This window comes from Elgaria multicarinata, chromosome 5 (assembly GCF_023053635.1).
Source record: "Elgaria multicarinata webbii isolate HBS135686 ecotype San Diego chromosome 5, rElgMul1.1.pri, whole genome shotgun sequence".
Taxonomy (NCBI): domain Eukaryota; kingdom Metazoa; phylum Chordata; class Lepidosauria; order Squamata; family Anguidae; genus Elgaria; species Elgaria multicarinata.
The window spans coordinates 108,091,731-108,114,192 of record NC_086175.1 but is presented as its reverse complement, the minus strand read 5'-3'; the positions used below and the strand labels follow the sequence as shown (position 1 = coordinate 108,114,192).

The following is a 22,462-nucleotide window of genomic DNA, read 5'->3' as shown; positions in this document are numbered from 1 at the left end:
CCTTCCCACTGGAGCCCTTCCAGCTCCCTAAAAATACTACCCAGGGAGTCAGAAGTCCCTGGTGAATTAGGTGAGCTGTAGTGTGGAAAGAATGGGGAAGATCCCCCCAAAATCGAACAGCCAGAGGCCCTTCTGCAAGCAGAGCCTTTCCTATCTTGGAAAGCAGATCCTGAATCCAACCTAAAACAGTTTGCCTTTCCCCATGACATCTAATAAGCCAATGGCGCAGTTTGCAGAACATGAGGGTGGTTGATAAACCATGGTGGCTTATTAACCTTGTGCATGCCATTGCAGGCCAACTTATTTCCCTAACTACCCTTACAGGATGTGGGTTTTCGTGTTGTCCAAATCCAGCAAGGATGGCTTGTTGGGGTGGTTAACAAACTACCTAAAACCAATGGCCTGCTGTAGGGTTGTGTGGTGGTTTGTTAACCACCTCAACAAGCTATCTTTGCTGGGTTGAACAACACGAGAAGCCATGGCAGGGCGTGTGAATCAGCAACCTGGAGCCTGCAAGCTGTGGTGATCATGTGAACCAGATCAATCTGGACCAATCAAATCCCTCCTCTCAAATGATAGACACTGCATTTCCATGGTGTGTTTCTGTAAAATCTGAAGCACATTCACACATCTGGAAAAAAGTAGCCATTGGGAATTGACACCTGGACATTTATTTAATGGAAGTTTTCAAGCACGCAAATGCCCTTGAAATGTAGAGGAAAAAATGAGATGAACCCACAGTGGAAACACCAAAGCACATTTTCTTCTGTAACGTGTGAAGTATTTCTCAAACTTTATGGCTGGCCATCCCTCTAGATAATTTTCGCATTTGCAGAATAAGAATGATGGCAGCGTTGTTATGTGGATTAATATGAAAAACAAACTTGCAGTACTCATAGAGGTTACAATCCTATGCCTAGTCACAGATGCTTAAGCATGTCTTCAGTGCTGGCCCAAGACCTTCTGCTGCCTCAGGCGAAACAGCAAATGGTGCCTCCCTCACCCTCAGTTGCCCAATAATGGTGTAGAGTACCAAGAGCCAGTAAAATTATTTTGGCACCTGAAGCAGAAAATCCTACAAGTGCCTCTCTCTGGGAGTAAAAATACAATTCCCCAAAAAATATATTGAGATAGCAGCTTCGTTTATCCTAATGCAACATCTTATTTCAGATGATTTCTGTATGCAGAACTGGGATCAGGAATGAAGTCTAAAACTGCAATAGAAAATGTTTAAGAATAATAATACCTGTCAGTTTTAAGATCAGCTCATTGGGCAAGTGATATATTATTGCGTCATCATCATCATCATTATTATTATTATGAAACAAACTCCTATATTGAATAATGCAGAATGATGGAGCTTCAAGATAGCTCATCTGCATGCTGAAGTGTACCTTCATCTGGAAGAGTGCAGTGATTTCTAGAACTACATTTAAATCTACTCCCCTCACAGCTATTCCTTTTATAATCTTCCTGACATTCCAAATCCCTTAGGTACAAAATAAAATAAAATAAACCAATGACTAAAGCGCTGAATGGCAGATTAATGCTGGTCACCTTGGACAATGCTGGTACCACTGCAGCACATATGGCTGAGTGTGCATGAGAAATTGCCGTTAGTCGAAAAGCTTCCAATCCTTGCAGCCGTGTTGGAGGATGGGATGGCAGGTGCCCAAGGCCAAACATATGTGAAGACCAGAACCTAAGGTTTCGTAGTTACTTTTTATTTTGTAATTGAAATGGGCATGCAGGCCGCAGAACAGAATGAAGTGCCCTGTGTGTCAAATATGGCATGCGGCTGCAAGTGATGTCTATGCAAGCCACACGTTGTGTCACTGCAGTTCTGCCTATCACTAAGAGGTTTAATTCAGGGCATGTCTACACGAGAGGTTATCCCGGGGGGGGGGGGATTGCACAGGGGATGATCTCTCCCTTTCCCTGGGATAACCGGGACAGCTTTAATCCTGGGATTGTCACAAGACAACGGGATGTGTGGGCAGCTGTCCTGGTTTTGTCCCGGCTCCTTGCAAGTAAACGTGAGGAGCCAGGCATGGGGCACGGAGCTTTTCAGGAGCTCCGTGCCCATCTGCCCATCGGGATGGGAGGGGGATCTTTTTTTTAAAAAAAAATGACGGGCACGACCTCTTCTTCCTGGGACGTTGCACGCCACGTGTGGATTTGGGGGGAGGATTTCGCAGTCACCATATTGCAAGATCCTGAGGCTTACCAGGTATGTAAAACTGTTCTCTTACTTAGGCTACAATCCTATACACTGTTACCTGGGAGTAAGTTCCATTAGACTCAAACGGATATATTTGAGTCTGCCCCACACATTCAGGTCCTCTGGGGTGAACTTACTTCAGTCAGCTAAAACTAGGCTGACATCAGTTTCCCAGAGGACCTTTTCTTCTGTCGCCCACAGATTGTGGAATGGCCTGCTGGAGGAGATTCGTAAAATTAACTCTCTGTGTGATTTTAAGGCAGCTTTAAACACTAGCCTTTTCCGGCAGGCCTAACCACATCAATGTAAAATCAAGAATTTTTAAGATGTATTGATTCCCGTACTAATGTTGATCCCCACCTCGATCCAAAGGGAGAGGCGGGTAATAAATAAATAAATATATTATTATTATTATTATTGTTATTATATATCATTGAGTATGCAAGCAAAAGATTAATCTGTACATCTTTTCTGAACCTTTTTTTTTTTTTTTAATGTTAACCAAAGGGCAAAATTCCCTTTCCTAACACAAGTAATTGCAATCTCCTAGCGACACTTGCTAAACAAAGCTCAGAAATGCTAGTTTGGGGCAGTACTTACTTGAGGTCAACCCTGCAGATGTGTGTCAAGCGAGATTTCCCAGAGCCACAAGGCTCTATTAAATACTGAGAATCCATAACCACTGCTCGCACGTCTCCCATCAGAGGGGCTTCTTCATGTTCTACAGAGACAGCCACTAATATGCACGTTCCCTTCGGCAAGTCTGTTCTCCATGTTCTGTTAAAATGGGTTTTTTAAAAAGGAAATGTTAGTTGGAGGGGAAGAACTACAATACAAAGAAAGTATCTAGCCCTGTTTCTCTTTCTTCTTTCAGGCTTGTATTTGTCCCTAGTTCAGGGGGCTGTCTATACACTTTCTAAGCCCCAGAGTGGCCGTGAATCAGTGTTGCATCAGTTATATAACACAGCCGCAGATTCGCAGCCACTGTGGGGCTTTTCCACGAAGCTGCGTGGTTAAAAAGCCAGGGACTTACCCTGACCTTTTCGTTGGGAGAGAGGTCACCCTGGCTCTTCTGCCATCTGACCTCGCTCCATGGTCGATCTGGGGGTGCAGTCTGGGTGGTTGACAACTGGTCGCTGGAAGCCAGGAAGAGAGCGAGTGTGTGTGGCTTCAGTACTGCCGGAAACCCCATGCTCCATTCTCAGCATGGAGATTACCCAGCACAACCACGCAGGAGCGAAACTGCAGGGTTTAGGGGGAGTGCAGCACCAATGCGCTTGGTGCTGGGAATACATTAAAGTCAGCAACAGGTGGACTTCTTTGGACGGCATTTTGCATCCAGGGGGCCATTGCTGAAAAATCTCTTTCACGCATGGTCACTTCATTTGATGGGGCAGTCGAGAAATGTTTCTTAGGTGACTGCCATATTTTCAGAAGAATAAGATTACTCCACCTGTAAGCGTTGCTTACTCAATGCTGGCGAGGGGGACATGCCGTTTTTAGTGGCAGCTCTGTGTCTTTGTAACATCTATGCTACTCTGTGACTTACTTGGAGAATGGTTTTGTGAAATCAGGCAACGAAGACCTTTTTACAAATTATTGCTTTTTATTCATTCATTCATTTCCTAATTTCTATCCAATCTACACCTACACCTTCAAAGCCCCGTAGGTGGGCTTGATTGCATGAATGGATGGACACACAGCTAAATATCCACATGTTGCTCTTTAAAGAAAGTTCAGAATATACAAAGGTTGATCTTCGGAGTGGAAGATTTTTTTTTAAAAAAAACCCAGAGAGCTTTGGCTATGGGGTGGAGAAGTAGTGTAATAAATAACTACATAAACTACCTAGGCTAGAAGCTGATTGCAATTGGAACTTCACTGGACAATGGCTGAGGAAATAGCTTTTCCTCCTGGGGGTCAGAGTATAAATGAAATTATTGACACTGTATCAGCTTGTGTGATGGTAATTGTGAAATCAATGTTGTTTTGCTCCAAATAAGCAGTTGTCAGCAAACAACCTAACTCTTGTGTATCTTTTACTTGGGATGTCTCCTTCAATTGCTGTTATGGCAGTAGTGTGAAATGCTTCTGCAACACAGGACTGAACAATTCACTGTTCTCTGTTTGTTCTTGATACACAAGAAAGAGTAATGAGCTCTTTATATTTCCAGAACACTCCATTCTTCTATGTGTGTGTTAATAGTGGTGGGGAGGAATGTATTCAGATATGATATCCTGGGACAATTACTTCCTTTAAAAATGTAACATTTGATTGCATTTTATTTATTTGTTTATTTATTTCATTTCTATACCACCCAACAACCAAAGCTCTTTGGGTGGTTCACGTGTCCTTTGATATCCTATAAGGACAATATTTAACTACATATCTTCCATTAACCATTCATTTGGAAGGATTGCATTTTTAAAAATGTACAGCAGACTTCTTTTGTCTACATCAATTCTAACATTTTACCCCCAAACCCCTTAATAAATTTGCCTTAAAAACAAGGAATTCTTGGAGTGATCTATATCTGTATCTATCTACACTGTATATATGCTATATAATATATATCCGGTCTTTCATTAGAAAGTGATTTAGGGTGCAGTCCTATCTGGAAGCCAGCCTGGCTCTGAACTCAGAGGGTGATGGGCATCCCATGCAGAGCAGGAGGAGCACAGAAATAATGGTCAACTCTGTGCTTCTCCTGCTCTGAATTTTTACTAGATGGGTGTTCTTGCCCCTTTAGCTAGGGCTCTACAGAGGAGGGGGAGAGGAGGCTGGGGGAGAGGGGGAGGAGGGATAGCTTGTATCCTTGCTTCCCTAGTCCCCTTCCCTCCCCGCCCACAGAACCACGTCCTTTCTGTCCTCTCTGAAGTCACTTTTGCAACCTTGGTGCAATTCTCTCTGCGCTGGCTGTGAGGGGGAGGAGGGAGAGATATCAGACTCCTGGGTCTGAGCTTGGAACACTGTTTCCACCCTTAAATCCAGGAATCTGAAGTATCCTATGCCCCACTCACCCCCACCCACTGTCTAGGAGCCATAGGGTTGCTCTTTTATTTATTTAGAATATTTTTGGATTGCCACTTCTGCTCAATGAGCTCTTGAGGCAACATGCAATAAAAACAATGCAAAGAATAAAATTAATTAAAATCCCAAATCCAAAAACATTTTTAAAACCAAGGATTAAGAATAAAAACAGAGAGCGGCATTAACTATTAAAAGCTCAATGGAACAATATCGTCTTCACCAGGGCCTAACCTACACCAAGCAGGATACTGAACTATGAAAGTGGTACGTAAAAAGCAGGAGCCACACCAGGCAGGATATAGCACTATGTCAATGGGCCCCAACAGCTGTCAGTGCACTTCAATACCGGTATAAAGCAGTAGTGTGGCTCCTGCCTTTTATATACTGCTTTCATGCCGCTTTCATAGTACCATATCCTGCTTGGTGTAGATTAGGGCCAGCTGTCCAAAGGACACTAAAGAGGAGGTTATCATAACTTTTCTCTGGGGGGAGTTCCAGCACTGACAAGGCCCTGTTACAAGTATCCATCAAACCCAGCTCTCTAGGCAGTGGGACACACAAGAAGGATTTAGGAAATGAACTCATATTTTGGACAGACTCATACAGGAAGAAAGGTGGTCTTTCAAAAACCTGGCCCAAGCCATTTAGGGTTTTAGCTGTTTTACTCTAGCTATCCCTGAAGCATATCCATGATATACAAAGGATTATAATTTGTGAGTTTCTTTTAGTGATCTTGTTGTATTGATATGTGCTCTTCCTTTTTGTTGCCTGTATTTTGCAGTTAATTTCAAAATAAATTAAATTCCAAGAAACAACAGCCATTCTCCAGGGAAAGGGCAAAGCCAGAACAATTGGATAAGCTGGATTTATGCTCTTCTGACAAGATATGCAGCTGTGTAAATTAAACAACAGGCCTTGCTGGACACCTGGCTTGAGAAAGTGGCCAATAGTTATCATTTTATGGGAGCATTTCATAAATAGCACTCAGATTACAGCACGTGTAGTTGTGGTTTTTAATTTGGAACAATCATTCAGGAAAACCATGAATTGAAGAATGAAGCCCCTAGAAGATGACATCAGATATATGAACTACAAATACATAAAAGTTAAATATGGGCAATAAGGTAGTTGCCCATACCACTAGATTAACTTACCTGAGGATTAAAAAGTCTCTAGACGGATGGGGAGCCATACTATTCAAAACGTACTGGTAGATCTCAGTCTGCTTATCTAAGGTTTCAATGACTTTCCATTGCAAGAAATCCTCATCCCAAAGGTGCCGTTCTCTTAGCACACGGTTCAATACAACAGATGGAGGAGCCTCAACTTCTACAGAAGCCTTCCATAGCCTTAAAGGATTTCCATCTCCAACCTTAATTTGATTGGGGGAGGAGAGAGAAGGGAATGCTGTGGTAAACATACAGATGAGAACAGACAAGAATCCAAAGAAGCCATTGGCCTGGTTCAGGCAACACGCTAAACAATGCTGCTTAATCACAAAATGGTTAAGGGAATGCATAATGTTGTCTGAACCAGGCCTTTCTCTGTGACTCTAGGATAGGCAGTTTCCCCCTCCATTTGGAGTACCCCAGGTTATGTTGGATGCCACCTGGAAGGTCCTTCATTCTTAAACATATTTTGGGGTGCATGAAGGACTGAGGGGAAAAGAAAGACCTCAAAACCTCAAATCCATGTTGGTTATGTAATTCCATTTCAAAGACAATTAGGTTCTGGAACCTCTCTAGGAGTGTCATTACATGGGGAAAAATTGCATTTCCTTACCGTGGCTTCTCCGCCCCTGCTTCTGTCCCTCATTACTTCCTTTTTCTTCACGGAGGGGAAAGAGGAAGTAAACAAAGACGACGTGGCCCATTCAGGGGCCATTTTTTTTTATCACGCCGCTTTTCCTACACACAGCAGGTGATTAGGGCACATTCCTTATTTTTTTAAAATCGGTTTAAAAGGGGTCTCTTTTGCTATGGAAAAATGAGTGGAAGGATTGGGAGGCACGTGGGAGGCAGACATTGTCGTCTAAAGGACACATCCATAAGTGGGACACATCCATAAGTGGGTAGTAACAAGCGTGCGATAAAACTCTTGTCTGATAAACCTTGAAGCTGCCTGAAAATATTACACATGGTGCTAGCTGGCTCTAGTTTAATGAAGCCCCTTTAATGCAGGGGTCCCCAATGTGGCACCCATAGGTACTTCTAACGGCACCATGAATGGGTCCCCAACACGTACCCCGCAAAACATTTTAATTTTTTAAGAATGTTTTCCCGTTTTAAAAAAATATATACATACAGGGATTTGTATATATTCCTAGCAATGAATATTTATGAAACACATACAATTTTCTAGCAATTATACATACCCTTCAACAAAAGTGGGCCAAATATCCAAAGGTATCCATTTGAAGATGGTATCTATATACCACCCATTCAAGTACAGAAAGCGTTGTAAAGTCCTCAATCCATTGCAATGAGGTGTTTATATTGTAATATCAGTCTTTTAGTTGTCAAAAGGGCATGGAAAATCCATTTATAGTGACAATATTTTAATTTTCATGAAGCAGGTGAATAATTTAAAAGAGCACGTACATCAGTGAAGCAACTACTGGACACTGCCAACACATATGCTTAAAAGAAACGTTAACTATATTGCACCACTAGCCGAATTAGACAATCCTTTATTAAAGAGAAACAGCAGTGTTCAATAGACACAAAATGGAAGTTTTTGCTGAAGGTCCATAGGTAGATGGACAGGTAGATGCAAAACAGGTAGATGTAATCCACTGCTTAGGCATTTTGTGGTAGTGTCACAAGCAGTTTCTCAAGTTCTTAAATATGTCCATTGATCCCAAAAATGTTGTGAACCCCTGCTTTAATGAACATGATTTGTACATGCTTTGCCAGTTTTGCTGTAGAAGCAAACTTTTTTTACTTTCCTTTTTATCTTTGGTAATATCTTCTCTCTTTCTTTCTGGCAAATTATACCTTTAAATAATTATGGGTGGATCCAACGCTAATCTCACTAACTCATGGGATAGTATCCAATGTGATGCTACTCAGAGTAGATCCATTGAAATCAATGGGACAAGTTAGACTTCTCTAAGTAAATTACTGAGTCTGGATCCACCTCTGTATTAATTTAAGAAAATGCCAGTGTCCATGTAGCCCTTAGGATCAGGACCAATGTTTCTCAGAGAAGATGGAGCTTAGGACTGGGAACCCCATAGGATATTCCAATTATCATGCAGGTGTGGATAGAAGATTTCTGATTGCAGAAATTACCTTTTTGGAGCAGAGTTCTGTACTTTCCATGCTGGAACAAGTGACCCATCCTTTGAATTTCTCCTTAGCTTCTTTACAGAGGTTCTGCGTAAGACTTTCAAGAAAGGTCTGGTAACTCCCACCTTCTTCCTCCATTTGCTTGCCCAGTTCCTCCAGAGTAGGAGAATGCACTTCAGCTTCAACATAGGAATTCCGAGACTGCGTTACCATCTCATGCGGGATCTGCTCCAAAGAATGACAGGGTGGGGTGGGGAGAAGCAGATTATAAAGAAGTAATTTGGAATCTGTTTTCTTTTTAAAAAAGAAAAAAAATGATGGAAATTCTATACGGGAATAAATACCGAGAGAGAATAAATATGTCATCTGCCTGATAATAATGATAAGATTAATATCTCTAACAACTAAAATGGAAGATTCAAAGTACTCAAATGCTCTTCTAAATCAACCTCATAGTTTGTATCTAAACTAGGCTTCTGTTTATGGATGAGAATGAGATCTAGTGAAGGATCCTGCTAGTGGAAGGAGGGAGGAAGCAATTTTTGCCAATTCTGCCCTAGCACTGTTCTAGAGGGTGCCTTAATCCTCTGGAGCAGATTTTCACAGGATACAAGGGGCTGCAAGGGGAAGGCGAAGTGGTGAAATTCACCTCCTGCTTTCTGTGGGCAGGAGTGTTCCATGAGCGGAGCTCCAGTCAGGGGGTTGGAGGGAGCAGGAGCAGGGCCCATAGCATACAAAGAAAGAGTTCAACTCTTTTCCTTACCATTGCAATCCTGCTGAAAATGCCCCCTCCCAATGTGATTAGTTCCAGAAATGAAGTTAACCTTAATGCAAATGGAATCTTCCTTCCTGGGAAGAACAGCAGCTCTGGCAATTTTGAGCAGCACTTGCATCAAAACAGGTATGCTTGGATTATTCCTGCGTACTGTAAATATGGCTGAGCCAAATTTGGGGGTTGATGAGCAACCTGTTGTCCAACAGTTAAAGAAAATACACAAAAAAGTGAAAGTGTTTTTTTATCCAAGTCCTAGACACTAATGACAGCATAGCAGTAGCCTTAAAAACCAGTCGTCAAGGTTTTTGCACAGCTACTTCTAGTGTCCAGGATTTGACCTACAAATATAGAAAACTTTGAGTACAAACTCAAACCACATTGAAAAATGGAGTTGTTTTTAGACCATTGTTTTGGCTCTGCTTTGATGGTAAGAGATCTATCTCTATTAAGTATACCGTTCTTACCAAACTAAAGTCCTTGGAATTTAGTGAGCTATATGTCAACATAAATACATGAACAAAATAAACAACTCTGCAGAAAGGTTGGAAGGAAATGACACTGAGAAACTTCCACTGGCACAACTCAGGAGATACCCCAATCCAAGAACTATTATTCCAAGGCCAACGTGGGAAAAACGGTACAGGCTAAGTACTTCAAAGTATGCTCCCACATAAATATTACCTTTATGAATAATGCTATCTGAATCTTCCACTCACCTCAAAAAGTTTATCACATTCTGTTATCATGTGTGCAAGTCCCTGAGTAGCTGCCAGGTTTTCACTGAGATCTTTCTGATCTGGCTTCCCTGTTGCGTATTTCTTCTGTATTACTCTGCAAATTAATTCAGCATCTCTTCAGATGAAAGTAAAAGCTCCGACACATACCTTTTGGTACCAAACTACAGATAGTTCTTTATACTCTATTTTTTATCACATCACAAGAGTTGAGAAAAGACCCCCTTTTTAGTGGCTGAGGAGAAGGATATCTTTCAATATTTTCAAGGTGCAAAGTAACAAAATGGACTAAAACTTAAAGTGTGTGTGTGTGTGTGTGTGTGTGTTGCATAGTATATGTGGCCTTCATAAAGAGGCTTGCTGGTGGAGTTCCTTCATGAAATGACTTACATTTCCAGAGACCCATATCAATGCAGTTATTCTCACTACAAGCAATGGTTGGAAATGGCAAGGAAGCAAATTTCAGCAAAACATGAAGAGAAAAGTCCCCTAACAACAAGGGCTGTTCGGCAGCAGAATAAACTGCCTTGGGAGATAGTAGGTTGTCCCTTGCAAGAGGCTGCCAAGCCATCTGTCAGAGATGCTGTGAACTGCATTGAGCAGGAGGTGGACCAGATGATCTCCAAAATTTCTTCCAACCCCTATGATTCTAAAGTGAATTCTACTTCAATCCTGAAAAGGGTAGTATAGATCAGGGAACCACTACAGTGAAACCAAGACTTGTCCTCAGATAGGCAGACACAGAACACACCCCAACTCAAGGAAGTAATGTGTGATCCAACCAGGGCAGCTCCAGGTTTTTGAGGAACCTTGGGCAAGACACCATCAAAGGGCCTCACCCTCAACAAGTCTACCTTCACACCATTGTGGTCAGGACCAGATTTAGGTGTGATGTACATCAGAGTTGCCTTATACAGAAAAAAGTGCAGCAACGCAGCATTTTGTATTGGAGGCAATAAGAACAAACTACAGCCAGTTTAAAAGAAGTTAAAATCAACTAATTCTATTAGTGCTTTTATACACATCTTCAGAGAAGGCTATCTAACACTGTTTAAATACAAGCACCCCTAACGCTGGGTAGGGGGTGCTTTCTTTATCCTTTCTCTTGTAATGTAATACACTTTGTTCTCTTTATTTTTTATGGTATGGGGCCTCTGAATCTTGATGTGGCTTAGGGCCTCCGCATGTCTTAATCCGGCCTGACTGTGGTCACCAGCTGCTCTCGCACCTCATCCTCTTTCTCATCATTGCTATCTTTTGCTTGCTAGTCCTGCAGAGGAACAGCGAGCAAGCAGGCAGTGGCACCTATTAATCCTCCTCCATTGCTTGAGTCAGGCTGAGAGGCAGGTGAACAAACAGATTGCAATGGTGAAAAGGAGCAGATCCAGGAAGCTCTTGTCACCCTGCTGGGGTGTGGGCTCTCGACAGGGGCCCAACCATGCCTACCCTTGACCCTGGATCCAACAGTAGAATCATAGAATAGCAGAGTTGGAAGGGGCCTACAAGGCCATCAAGTCCAACCCCCTGCTCAATGCAGGAATCCACCCTAAAGCATCCCTGACAGATGGTTGTCCAGCTGCCTCTTGAATGCCTCTAGTGTGGGAGAGCCCACAACCTCCCTAGGTAGCTGATTCCACTGTCGCACTGCTCTAACAGTCAGGAAGTTTTTCCTGATGTCCAGCCGGAATCTGGCTTCCTTTAACTTGAGCCCGTTATTCCGTGTCCTGCACTCTAGGATAATCGAGAAGAGATCCTGGCTCTCCTCTGTGTGACAACCTTTTAAGTATTTGAAGTATTTTATTAAGTACATTAATAAACCCAGCAGCGGTTCCCATTACAGTGTCAGATGGGGAAAGTGCTGTGGCAATTGTGGAAATGAATATTAGCTGTTGCTGTGTACCACTCAGTTCACAATTATGCGCCTGTGTTGCTCAAGGCATCTCAGGATGGGTGCTTCTATGTAGAAAAAGAAACCTTTGTGACTCTTATGCTTTTACTAAACTTGTGATTTTACATTATGTATGCCTACGTTTTGGGACAGCAATAAAAGGCAGGAATAAAAGGCCCATTTGCCAAGATGACATCCAAATGAATGCTAAAATACAAAAACCACTTAACATTTAGCTGTTGGAAATTTAATTAAGGTTACGTCTAGCCCAGAGCAGGAAAGACAAAGGGAACTAGTGAGCAAATCCTTACCGTGGTGAGCTTTCTTTCTTTACTATATTGAGGTGAAAAAGAGAAGGTGCCAGACACACAGCTATATTCATGGGAGTCATTTGATTCTCTTCCACAGACGTGACATCATTGAGGAAACATAGGAGGGTTTGCAGAACCTCCCTGTTTTCGTCGGACATTAACATTATGGCAGCTTGAACTGCCAGAAGCCGCTGTTCTTTTGGAACATCTGAGGAATAAAAGGTGCCACTTAATACATTACGATCGCAAACACAAACAAGATAGTTGGAACGTCATATGTGAACTAACGTCTAAATTCCAGATTACCTCTTGGAGAGAACTGCACACAGAAGAGAGATAAATATCAAAGCAGCTAAAGCATGGGGAAAGTATGCTTTTAATATGCAGTGTTAAAAATATCAGTGAAAATAAAACAAGCAGCAGTTAACTTTTTTAAACTGCTTAGGTTTGAGGCCTGCTTAGCTGAGTGAGTTTATGTGAAGGCCTTCTGTGCCCAATCCAGGCATAGAAGTTGTGCAATGTTAGCCACCTCTGGATTGTTCTGAAATGGCATAAATTCCAGATGCCTGGCCTCCTGCCTTTGCCTGATCAACAGAGTAGAACAGAGCTGAACTTCAAGCTCCAGTTTCCAACTTCTATTGAGTCAGACCATTGGTCCATCAGGTCTAGTATTGTCAACTCTATACTAGTGCCAGGCATGAGTTTCTTCTGTCTTATCTGGAGGTGCTGCAGGGACTGAACCTAGGACCTTCTGCATGCAAAACGTGTGCTCTACCACTGAGCCAAGGCCCCTTGCATCTCAAGCCAATGACTTCAAGGACACTGGAACACCCCCCCCCCCATCCAACATCAAACACCCCCCACATTCCACATAAAGATTTGGTTAGGAGTTCTCAGGACAATTTTTACATATTGGGTGGTATATAAATTGTATAAGTAAATAAATAAAATAGGCCTGTTCTGGCTCTTATACCTCTCTTTATTTTTCCTTTTCCTCCTCTATGATGATGGATCCAGATTTAGTCATACTTTGAGTAAACCCACTGAAATCAATGGGAGCAATTAGTCAATGGGTCTAGCCTACGTATGACTAAGACTGGGTCCAATCCAACAGTAGTATTTTTCTGTCCTCTAGCTCCATCAAGGTGATTCATAACATAAAACCATAAAAAGCAATCTTACAAAAATAGCAATAAAATATACATGTAAAGAATCGTAAAACCCAATAAAAATACAAGCAGAGTTCATCTGGGTAGTTTTATGGCTACCGTTAAATCTTGGGAAGTGGAGAGGTCATGCAATGAACAGGTACCTCATTTCCTTTTGAGAGTGCACTGCCCTAACTTTACATGTTCTTTTTCTAGGTGTTGCTGGTGAGGCAGATTAAGCAACAACAACAACAACAACAACAACAATTAGAAAATCTTGGGGCATGCTTGTCCTTCTGTAGAGAGTCAAGGAAAAATGTAATGAATGCACAAAATGAGGATGCACAAAATTGCTGAAGTTACTTCAGAGGCTACTCAGCTTGTCTTCAGTATTCCTCAGAGTAAATCAAACATGAAACCAATGAGGGGAAAAGGAGAAATAGCTTCAGCAAACTGCTTGAAGATTCAGGCAGCAATACTTAACTACTGACCTGGGAGTAACTCCATTTGACATAGTGGGGCTTTCTTCTGAGTGGACATGTATGGGATTGTGCTGTCGGTCAAGCATTTATTTATTTATTTTTGGTCAAGCATTTTATTTGAATGTTTTTAGAGGGGAAGAAAGGGTGAAGTGAATGATACATTGCAGCTCTGAATCAGTGCAATGTTTTGGACAAAATAGGGGCAGGCAAACACCAGGCTAGTGGAATCTTTTTTTAGGTGCAGCCAGTCACAAAATGGCTACTCAGGAGTGGAGCCAATCACCTGCAGCCTTACTTTGGGAGACCTGTCTAAATAAGTAAAAATAAGTAAAAATCCACATTCAACTTTGTAAAGATTGATTCTAAAATCGAATACGTAAAAAATGCACTGTGATTCAAAGACCTGATACCCAGCAATCAATTAATATTAGCAATTAGTACTACTAATTAAAGCAAGCAAGTTCAAAAACTTCACTTTGTTATTTAAATTTTATTACTTTTTCATTTGTAATATAAACATAAATACTATATCAATTTGTAAGTAATTTGTAGTAAAAAAAAAAGTTAACACAATGCATGTTATTGCAGCCAGTTTTCAGGATCAGACCCATTCTGTCTTATGTGGGGGACTGGGTTTTAGAACCAGAACCAGATTCAGGCTAGATCTACACTACTGCTTTAAAGTGATATTAAAGTGCAGTGATAACTGTTACGGCACCTTATACATTCCATGTACCACTTTCAGAGTGTTATTTCCTGCTTTTTATTCCACGTTATCCAAAATACCACAACAAATGCCCCTGAGTGTCCTATGAACTATAAATGCATAAGAGGGATATAGCATTACCATGATGGGATCTACACACAAGGTATAGATCTGGCCTCAGAGGCTGAAGCGGAAGAACTACAAGTTCAACCGCAGCTTTTAAAGCTCAACTAAAAACTTTTCTTTTTCCTAAAGCTTTTAAAACTTGATGTTGTACAGACTTCTACTGTTACTTTCTACTGTTAGTTTTACCCTACCCTGTGCCTGCTTACCCTACCCTGTACCTGTTGGCATTCTCTTCCCCTCCTTATTGTTTTACTATGATTTTATTAGATTGTAAGCCTATGCGGCAGGGTCTTGCTATTTACTGTTTTACTCTGTACAGCACCATGTACATTGATGGTGCTATATAAATAAATAATAATAATAATAATAATAATAATAATAATAATAATAATAATAAAGAAGCAGATGTACACCAGTCTAGACAGGAAGTGGAGTTGGAAATTCTCCTAGACTCTTCAAAGTCAAGGAGGACTCTTCCCAGGAGCTTATCAGACAGGATGCCCAGGCTCAGAGATCATTCTCCCCCTCCCTCTGGGGACTCAGTCTCTGTCGGAGGGGGTGGGAACACTGGAACTGACAGACCCCAGAGTCTGCCACAGGATCAAGCTGGTGGAGTTGGTAGGAGATGGGAAGTGCACTATGAGGTTGGCTGCTTGGCAGCAGCTTCATGTTAAGGACCTTCTCTGAAGGAAGGATTTAGAAAAATGCCTGTTGAGCACTGTGGGAAACTGCCCAGTCAGTTGATAGGCAACAGCCTTGCTTTGTTAGACTAATTAAGCTTAGAGGATAGCTCTTAGCATTCACACTCCTTTCAGGTGTGAAGAGGAGTTTATTTATTGAATAAAGTTTTGTGGGTTGCACAGCCGACCTCTTTATTGTTTCACATCTTGGTGGGAGGGCTTGGAATCATGGCACAGTCATTCTCAGAACACTGGATTTACAAATTAGCCCAGTTATTCCCAGAATACTAGATTTACACATTAGTCCTATCCATATTTCTTTAGAAGAAAGCCCTACTTGGTACACTGCATTTTACTCCCAAATGACATCTGTTTTTGTTTAGATTTTAATAAAGAAAGAGAATTGCTTTTTTATTTTAAACAAAATGATGTGATTTGGTTGCTAAATCAGATTAGAATGCGTCCAATGGTGATTTTGTGGTTATGGAATGTGCTTCCCTCACACAAGGCAAAGCACCGGATTCTCAGTGAACTGCAGTCCTCCATGCGATATCTCAGACGGTTCCCTAACCCACAAGCACATCTTTGGGGCGAGGGGGGGGGGGACAGAGGGGCTGGATCCTCCATGTTCAGAGGCAGTATCCTTGTGATTATCAGATTTTGGGGAAAAAGAGCATGGGAATATTGTTGTCTTCATATCCTGCTTGAAAGTTTCCTAGAAGCCATGAAGGGAAAAGAATTCTAAAAGCCCCTTCACTGGTGTGGGGCATAAATAATGAAAGCGGTTTCCAGTGAAGTTAGCTGTTGCAGTGTCACGGCAGGATTGGCTGGGCGCCCTTGGAAAAAGAGAAAAGTAAACATGCCAGCATGTGTTTACAGCATGGGAGTGAGAATTGCATGCAAATAAGTGGAGGGCAGAAAAAGCAACTAAGACCTGTGTGCCATGTAACAATTTGGGATCTTATCATGTAATACTACGAACTAATATATTTTTAAAAGTAAGTCTTACACAGAGGAACAATAGAAAAGGCGGCATATTCCGGGAAATTAAATATGACAGGCTGGAGGTCTCAACTCTATTTCTCAAGGCACATGAACTGTCCAACCCTGCCTTATGACACCTTTGTTAGTGAAGATGTTTTTGGATCTTGAGTCCTTTTCTATCAGTCTGTCCATGATTTAAGATAATATGCTGCGACATGAATATCATCCAAATGGGAAAGGGCTTTCTCTAGCAGTGTTGGTGCCAAGCGAGCCACTCTGGGGAGGGCATTCTATAACTGGGGTGCCAACATGGAAAAAGCCCTCTCCCTGGTAACAGCCAATCTCACCTCCTCTGCTGGGGGCTTCTAGAGCAGGGACTCTAAAGAAGATTTAGAGTCAGGGTAGGTATATATAGGAACAGGTGATCCTTTCAGTAATCTGGCACCAGACCCTTGTGAACAGGGCCAGAAATGGACTAGAAGACAATGCAAATGACAAAGCAAATATGATCATACCATTGGAGCTGAAAGGTGAAACATTCTCCCCTCCACACACACAAATGTGTGGTGCTATTCAAGAAGATCTGACTGCAGCCCTCACATACGTAGACTTCTCACACCCATTGGGGGTGGGGTACATTTCCTCCTCTCGGGTCCAGCTCTACCATTAAGCACAGTGAGATGGTCACCTCAGGCAGCAGATGTTGGGAGGCAGCAGAAAAGTGTTGGAAAAGAGAGCTGTGCGCCATGCAGCCTGCCTGTGACCCCTGAGCTGTCTCATTTCCAGTACTGAAGAACTATTCAATTGCCACTCCACTCAGCTTTTGTACATGAAATGGCTGCCATATTGGGCTGGCCCTGCCTCCTCTCAAATCAGAGCCAATGGTTTGACATATTTGATAGCACCCCAAACTGCAAGGGAAAATGAGCTTTTTTGTGGGGGGGGGAGGGCAGGGGTGGTCTTCTTGATGTTGCTAATATGAACACAGCAAGCACATCAGGTTTAATTCAGACCCCAAATCCACTGAGTTCAAAAGCTCGAGACTCCACATCACTTTCTTATTTATTGTTAACAGAAACAACTTCTGTACTTACATTGATAGATATGGAGGAAAGTTTCTCCTAGCTTGCTAGTGAGAAGAGGCTCTGGGAGGTCTCTGAAAAACTGCTTTACCATATCCGCCACGTCATATGCTGACTGGTCTTCATAGCTGACATTCTCAGGGGAGCTTTCATTCATGTGTCGTAGGGCCTGTATTCGAGATTTCACACCTGACTTTCGGAAGAGGCCCACCTAAAACATACACCCTGAGTTAAATTAACTATGTAGCCATTTGTCATCATCAGGACAGAGAAAAATTCACATTAAATGCAAGTAATAAAAAACAACACCCAACCTAATTCATAATTGCCATAATCATGGCCAAAGTAAATGTTTTTGTAATCACTGAAAGTGAAGCTATGCATGGTAGTTTTTTTTTAATTCTGTGAAAGCGGAGGCTGTCCGGACTATAACATTCTGGGATTCTCTTGTTCCCTACTGTCTTGGCTTTTAGAAAGGATGTAAAGACACATCTTTTTCATGTAGCCTTTTAAATTATGTAATATTAATGTTTTACTGTTTTTAATGTTCCTTTTTTTAGTGTTTTAAGATTTTATTGTTTTAAATTGATGGCATTCCCCTCAGCAATTAAGGTAGTATACAAACATTAACAAATAACAACAACAACTCCTCATTTTGAAGGACATGATTTTCGGACTTAACTCCCCCACACATTATGGCTTCCTGCTTATTTTTTTCCTGTTGCCTTTAGCTGGGAAAAGGACATGGTAGAAGGATTAGTTACACAAGGATTCTGCAATATATTTTTATGATGTGTTTTCTTCTGCAAGGAACAGATAATTCTTCAAATGAGCCGTCTCGTATCTTTGCACAGCATTGTCCTTTTACAGCAGTTCTCATAAATGGAACCCCCCTGAGGTGAATTCCTGTGCACAAACCACATTTTTATTCCCAAGTGAAATCGTGTTATACTGCTTGGGATCTATTAAGGGTTGTTTTTCCTCATTTCGCAGTGGAAGAGATGACATAGTGAGAAAAAGAAATCCGTGAAAAGAAAAGAGTGGGCACATTTCCGTTTTCAAATTACAGCACTTAGTTTTTCTTTGCTTCCCATGTATGTTGTCTCATTAAATTTATCCTAAGTGTGCTACGCTCAGGTTTGAAGAAGTACAAAACGTCTTTCGAAGAAAAACTACTAAGGAGGCGGGGAGGAACCCCAAAGAGCGTAATAAGGATTGAGCGTACTCCGTGCCAATGGGATGTTGACTGACTGTTGGGGAAGGGATGGAAAACTGGAGGTGGGATGGTGATGGGTTGGACTGGAATGGAGTGGCTAGAATCCTGAAGACGGAGCGCCACAACTTTGTTGTGGAATGGTCTGTCGGGAGAGATTCACCAACTCAACAATCTTTCTGAATATAAAAAAGCTGTAAAGACTGATCTCTTTCACCAGGCCTACCCAGTCAAATTTTAAGATGTCTGGCTGTTACATTAATAATGTATTAGTTTTATATGTTTTAATCATTTTTGTATATTTTATAATATTTTTGTATTTTATCTTGTTCCCCATCTCAATCCAGAGGGAGAGGCGAGAAATAAATAAATTACTTCTTCTTCTTCTTCTTCTTCTTCTTCTTCTTCTTCTTCCAGTTTCCATTTATTGTTGTCATATTAACAGAGATTCCTTCAAAGTGCTGCTTCTTTGTCATAATTCACACAAACACTTACTGTTCCAGAAGAAAAGCTAGTTCGATGAGAGAAAGAAGTTTTTCAAGGAGAAAAGCTTTAGAACATTGAAGGTAATTACCTACTGAGTGATATCCAATGCTGTGTGAGTGGATCTCCATTCATACAGAGAAACTTCCCTTTTCACCTTGAAAATTTAGCTAGAAATAAGGCTGCCAGTAGACTTTATACACTCATAGCCTACACAAACTAGGAACCTACCTGATCCAGACAATTGTTGCGTAAAAAGCGCAGGGCTTGTTGTATGCTCTGTGGAAGGGGTTGCCCAGTTCTTTGCACATGGACTATTAAAGGCACACCAAAGATGTTCTTATCCTTGTAGTCTGGAACTTTCATCCTCTTCATGAATTTTGGTACAGCCCTGGAAAATAATAATAATAATAATAATAATAATAATAATAATAATAATAATAAATCAGTGCAGTATAGTTAGAGTGCTGGAGCGGGACTTGGGAGATCTGGTTTTTTGTCCCCACTTAGCTATGAAGCTCACAGGGAGACTTCGGTCCAGTCACTGACTTTCAGCCTAACCTACCTCACAGGGTTGTGAGGATAACATGGAAAGGAGAAGGATAACATAAGCCGCCTTGGGTTTCTTGCAAGAGGAACAAAGGCAGGATATAAATGCAATAAATAAGTGTAATGAAATTAATTGGTATCTATATGTACATAATGTGCAACTACATCCCCAGGAAGTAAGCTGCCATTGGTGTGGGACTACATTTTTTATTGGGACCAGTGTGTGTGTGTGTGTGTAGAACGAAGGTTAATTCCCCTCTCCCTACAGTTCCTATCTTTTCTAAAAGAAAGAAAGGGAATGTGAAATGCAGTCACATGTTTACTGCAGGGACCTAAGTGTTCTATATACCAAAGAGTTTAATCAGTTTCTGTCCAAAGGATTTATTATCTAGGAGACCAACATCAGGGATGGGGAATGTGTGGACCTCCAGAAGTTGTTGGACTACAGCTTTCTTTAGCCCTAGCCAACATAGCCAAGAGAATCATAAATTCATAGAACATTAGTGTTGGACGGGGCCTATAAGGCCATCAAGTCCAACCCCCTGCTCAATGCAGGAATCCACCTTAAAGCATACCTGAAAATAATGTGGGATGATGGGACCTGCAGTACAACTTCTGGAGGAACATTTGCTCTAGGTCATGCCTGCATTTGTGACCCATCAAATTGAATGTAGTTCACCAAAAAGTCCCAGGCAGCAAACCTAGGTGATTTTATCAAATCCCTGATAGGCTATCCTAAATGTCTGGTAGATTGCATTTGGCTTGGTGGCTCACAATGATTAAAGTTAGGTAGAACACTGGGCTTGATAAAGGAATAGCAGAGATGGAAAAAGGAAAGTTTCAAAGCAGATATAGATTTAATTCCTAAAGCTGGATATATTATTATTATTATTTATTTATATAGCACCATCAATGTACATTGATGTTTTACATTTTGCCACTGGCAATCAAACGTATTTGTTCTACACTAAAGCATCCTCTACAACACAGCTTTCAACACACTTTCTTAGCAAATACTTGACATCTTGAAGTGCAATAAATAATGGCAGAGATTAAACTTGAAAGCATGTACAGTTAATTTTCTCAATGTGGCTCATTATGTCTGTAATCTTAAATTGCATGATTTATCATTCCCATTCATTTATAGAATTACTGCAAAGGAATATTACATGCCAAATTCATCCTGGGTGATGCTCAAAGGATAGATTACGGAGACATTCCAAGGGTAGTACAGACCCATCTTTGTGAGAAGAATCATCTAAGTGAAACTGAAGCACGAAACAGTTTTGCTTGTTTGCGGTAGAAAGACAATTGGGATCTAAATAAACTGTGTGATGACTGCAGGGGAGGTGAAGACATTTAACAAGCTCAGGGCAAGATGAGGTATGGGACAATATCTTCTCCTGTCAGGCAGGAGAATGGAGTTCAATTCCCCAAGAGAGCGCTCTCCCTTATTTTGGGAAGGGACTATAGTTCAATAGGAGAGCACATGCTTTGCACCCAAAATTTCAGTCCCTGGCATCTCCAGTTAAAGGAGCATGATGCAGGTGATGGGGGGGGGGGAACTTCCATCCGACACCCTGGAGTGTCACTGCCAGTAGACTAGCCAGTAATGGACTACATGGACAAATGGTCTGGCTACTATCAGGAGGCTCCCCATGTTCCTACGCAAATGATATCTATATTCAGCAAATGATATCTATATTCAGTACTACCATTACGAAGATTGAGGCGGCTGCCTCAGGCAGTGGAAGCCGGGAGATGGCAGCCCCATACCTTGCTGTTCCCTTAAGCGTCACAGTCATTCTTAACCTCCTGAGCTGGTGCCTCAGAGGCTGCAATGCTTGTTTATTACTGGCCTGGTCTATTTGTCTGTCTTGCGTAGTCACTTAAGAACATAAGAAGAGCCCTGCTGGATCAGACCAAGGGTCCATCTAGTCCAGCATTCTGTTCACACAGTGGCCAGCCAGCTGCCCACAAGAAACTCACAAGCAGGACATGAGTGCGACAGCACGCTCTTGCCTATGTTCCCCAACAACTGGTGTACCTAGGCTTATTGCCTCTGCTATTGGAGATAGCATATAACCATCAAGACTAGTAAATGTTCATAGCTTCCATGGATTTGTCTAACCCCTTTTTAAAGCCTTCCAAATTGGTGGTCATCACTATGACTTGTGGTAGTGTGTCAGGGTGTATGAATTTTCCCAGTGTGTCACGTTTAGCACCATTATGAAAAATCTCTGCTAGTGAATAGGCAGAGAAGCAGACAGATCAGAATACATACTTCAGCAGGCAATGTCCCTGCATGGCTTTGCTTACATGAAGTATGCTGGCACTGGCAATGAGCAAGTGCGAGGTGTAGTGGTTGGAAGACTTAGCAAGGTGACATGTATCCTGTGCCCCCTAACCCTAGCCTGCTGTTTCAAGAGCAGTGGAGGACGCTGTCCCAGAGTTTGTATTGAAACAATATGCAACTGTTGGGCTGGTTCTGTATGTGGAATGCAGGGTGTGGGAACCATGTTATCCTTCTGCCAGGGAGGGATATCGGAGAATCAAATGAGTTTGGATTTCTATGAATCTGACCCACGGATTTGGCAGCAGACCGGCAGTTCCCAGTTCACATGGATTCTGTGGACTTGCAGATTGACTTTTTTAAAAAACTTTCCAGAATTTTACATAAATTTAGCCATAGAAAAATGCATAAAATAAAGAACACCAGCAAAAAATGTACATTTCCCCCAAGGGCTAAAACATGAACA

The 22,462-nt window shown here is 41.7% G+C and overlaps 1 protein-coding gene across 3 annotated transcripts in view; it reads right to left on the bottom strand.

Moving 5' to 3' along the window:
* Positions 1-22,462, bottom strand: part of STARD13 (StAR related lipid transfer domain containing 13) — a 161,847-nt gene that overhangs the window by 3,660 nt on the left and 135,725 nt on the right. For all 3 annotated transcript variants that reach the window (XM_063126969.1, XM_063126968.1, XM_063126970.1), the window contains 7 exons: positions 19,386-19,545; positions 17,471-17,669; positions 12,251-12,458; positions 10,034-10,148; positions 8,546-8,767; positions 6,407-6,624; positions 2,822-2,998 (listed from right to left, as the gene is read on the bottom strand). In XM_063126969.1, coding sequence (XP_062983039.1) covers positions 2,822-2,998; positions 6,407-6,624; positions 8,546-8,767; positions 10,034-10,148; positions 12,251-12,458; positions 17,471-17,669; positions 19,386-19,545 — 1,299 coding nt within the window. The remainder of the gene's footprint in view (positions 1-2,821; positions 2,999-6,406; positions 6,625-8,545; positions 8,768-10,033; positions 10,149-12,250; positions 12,459-17,470; positions 17,670-19,385; positions 19,546-22,462) is intronic.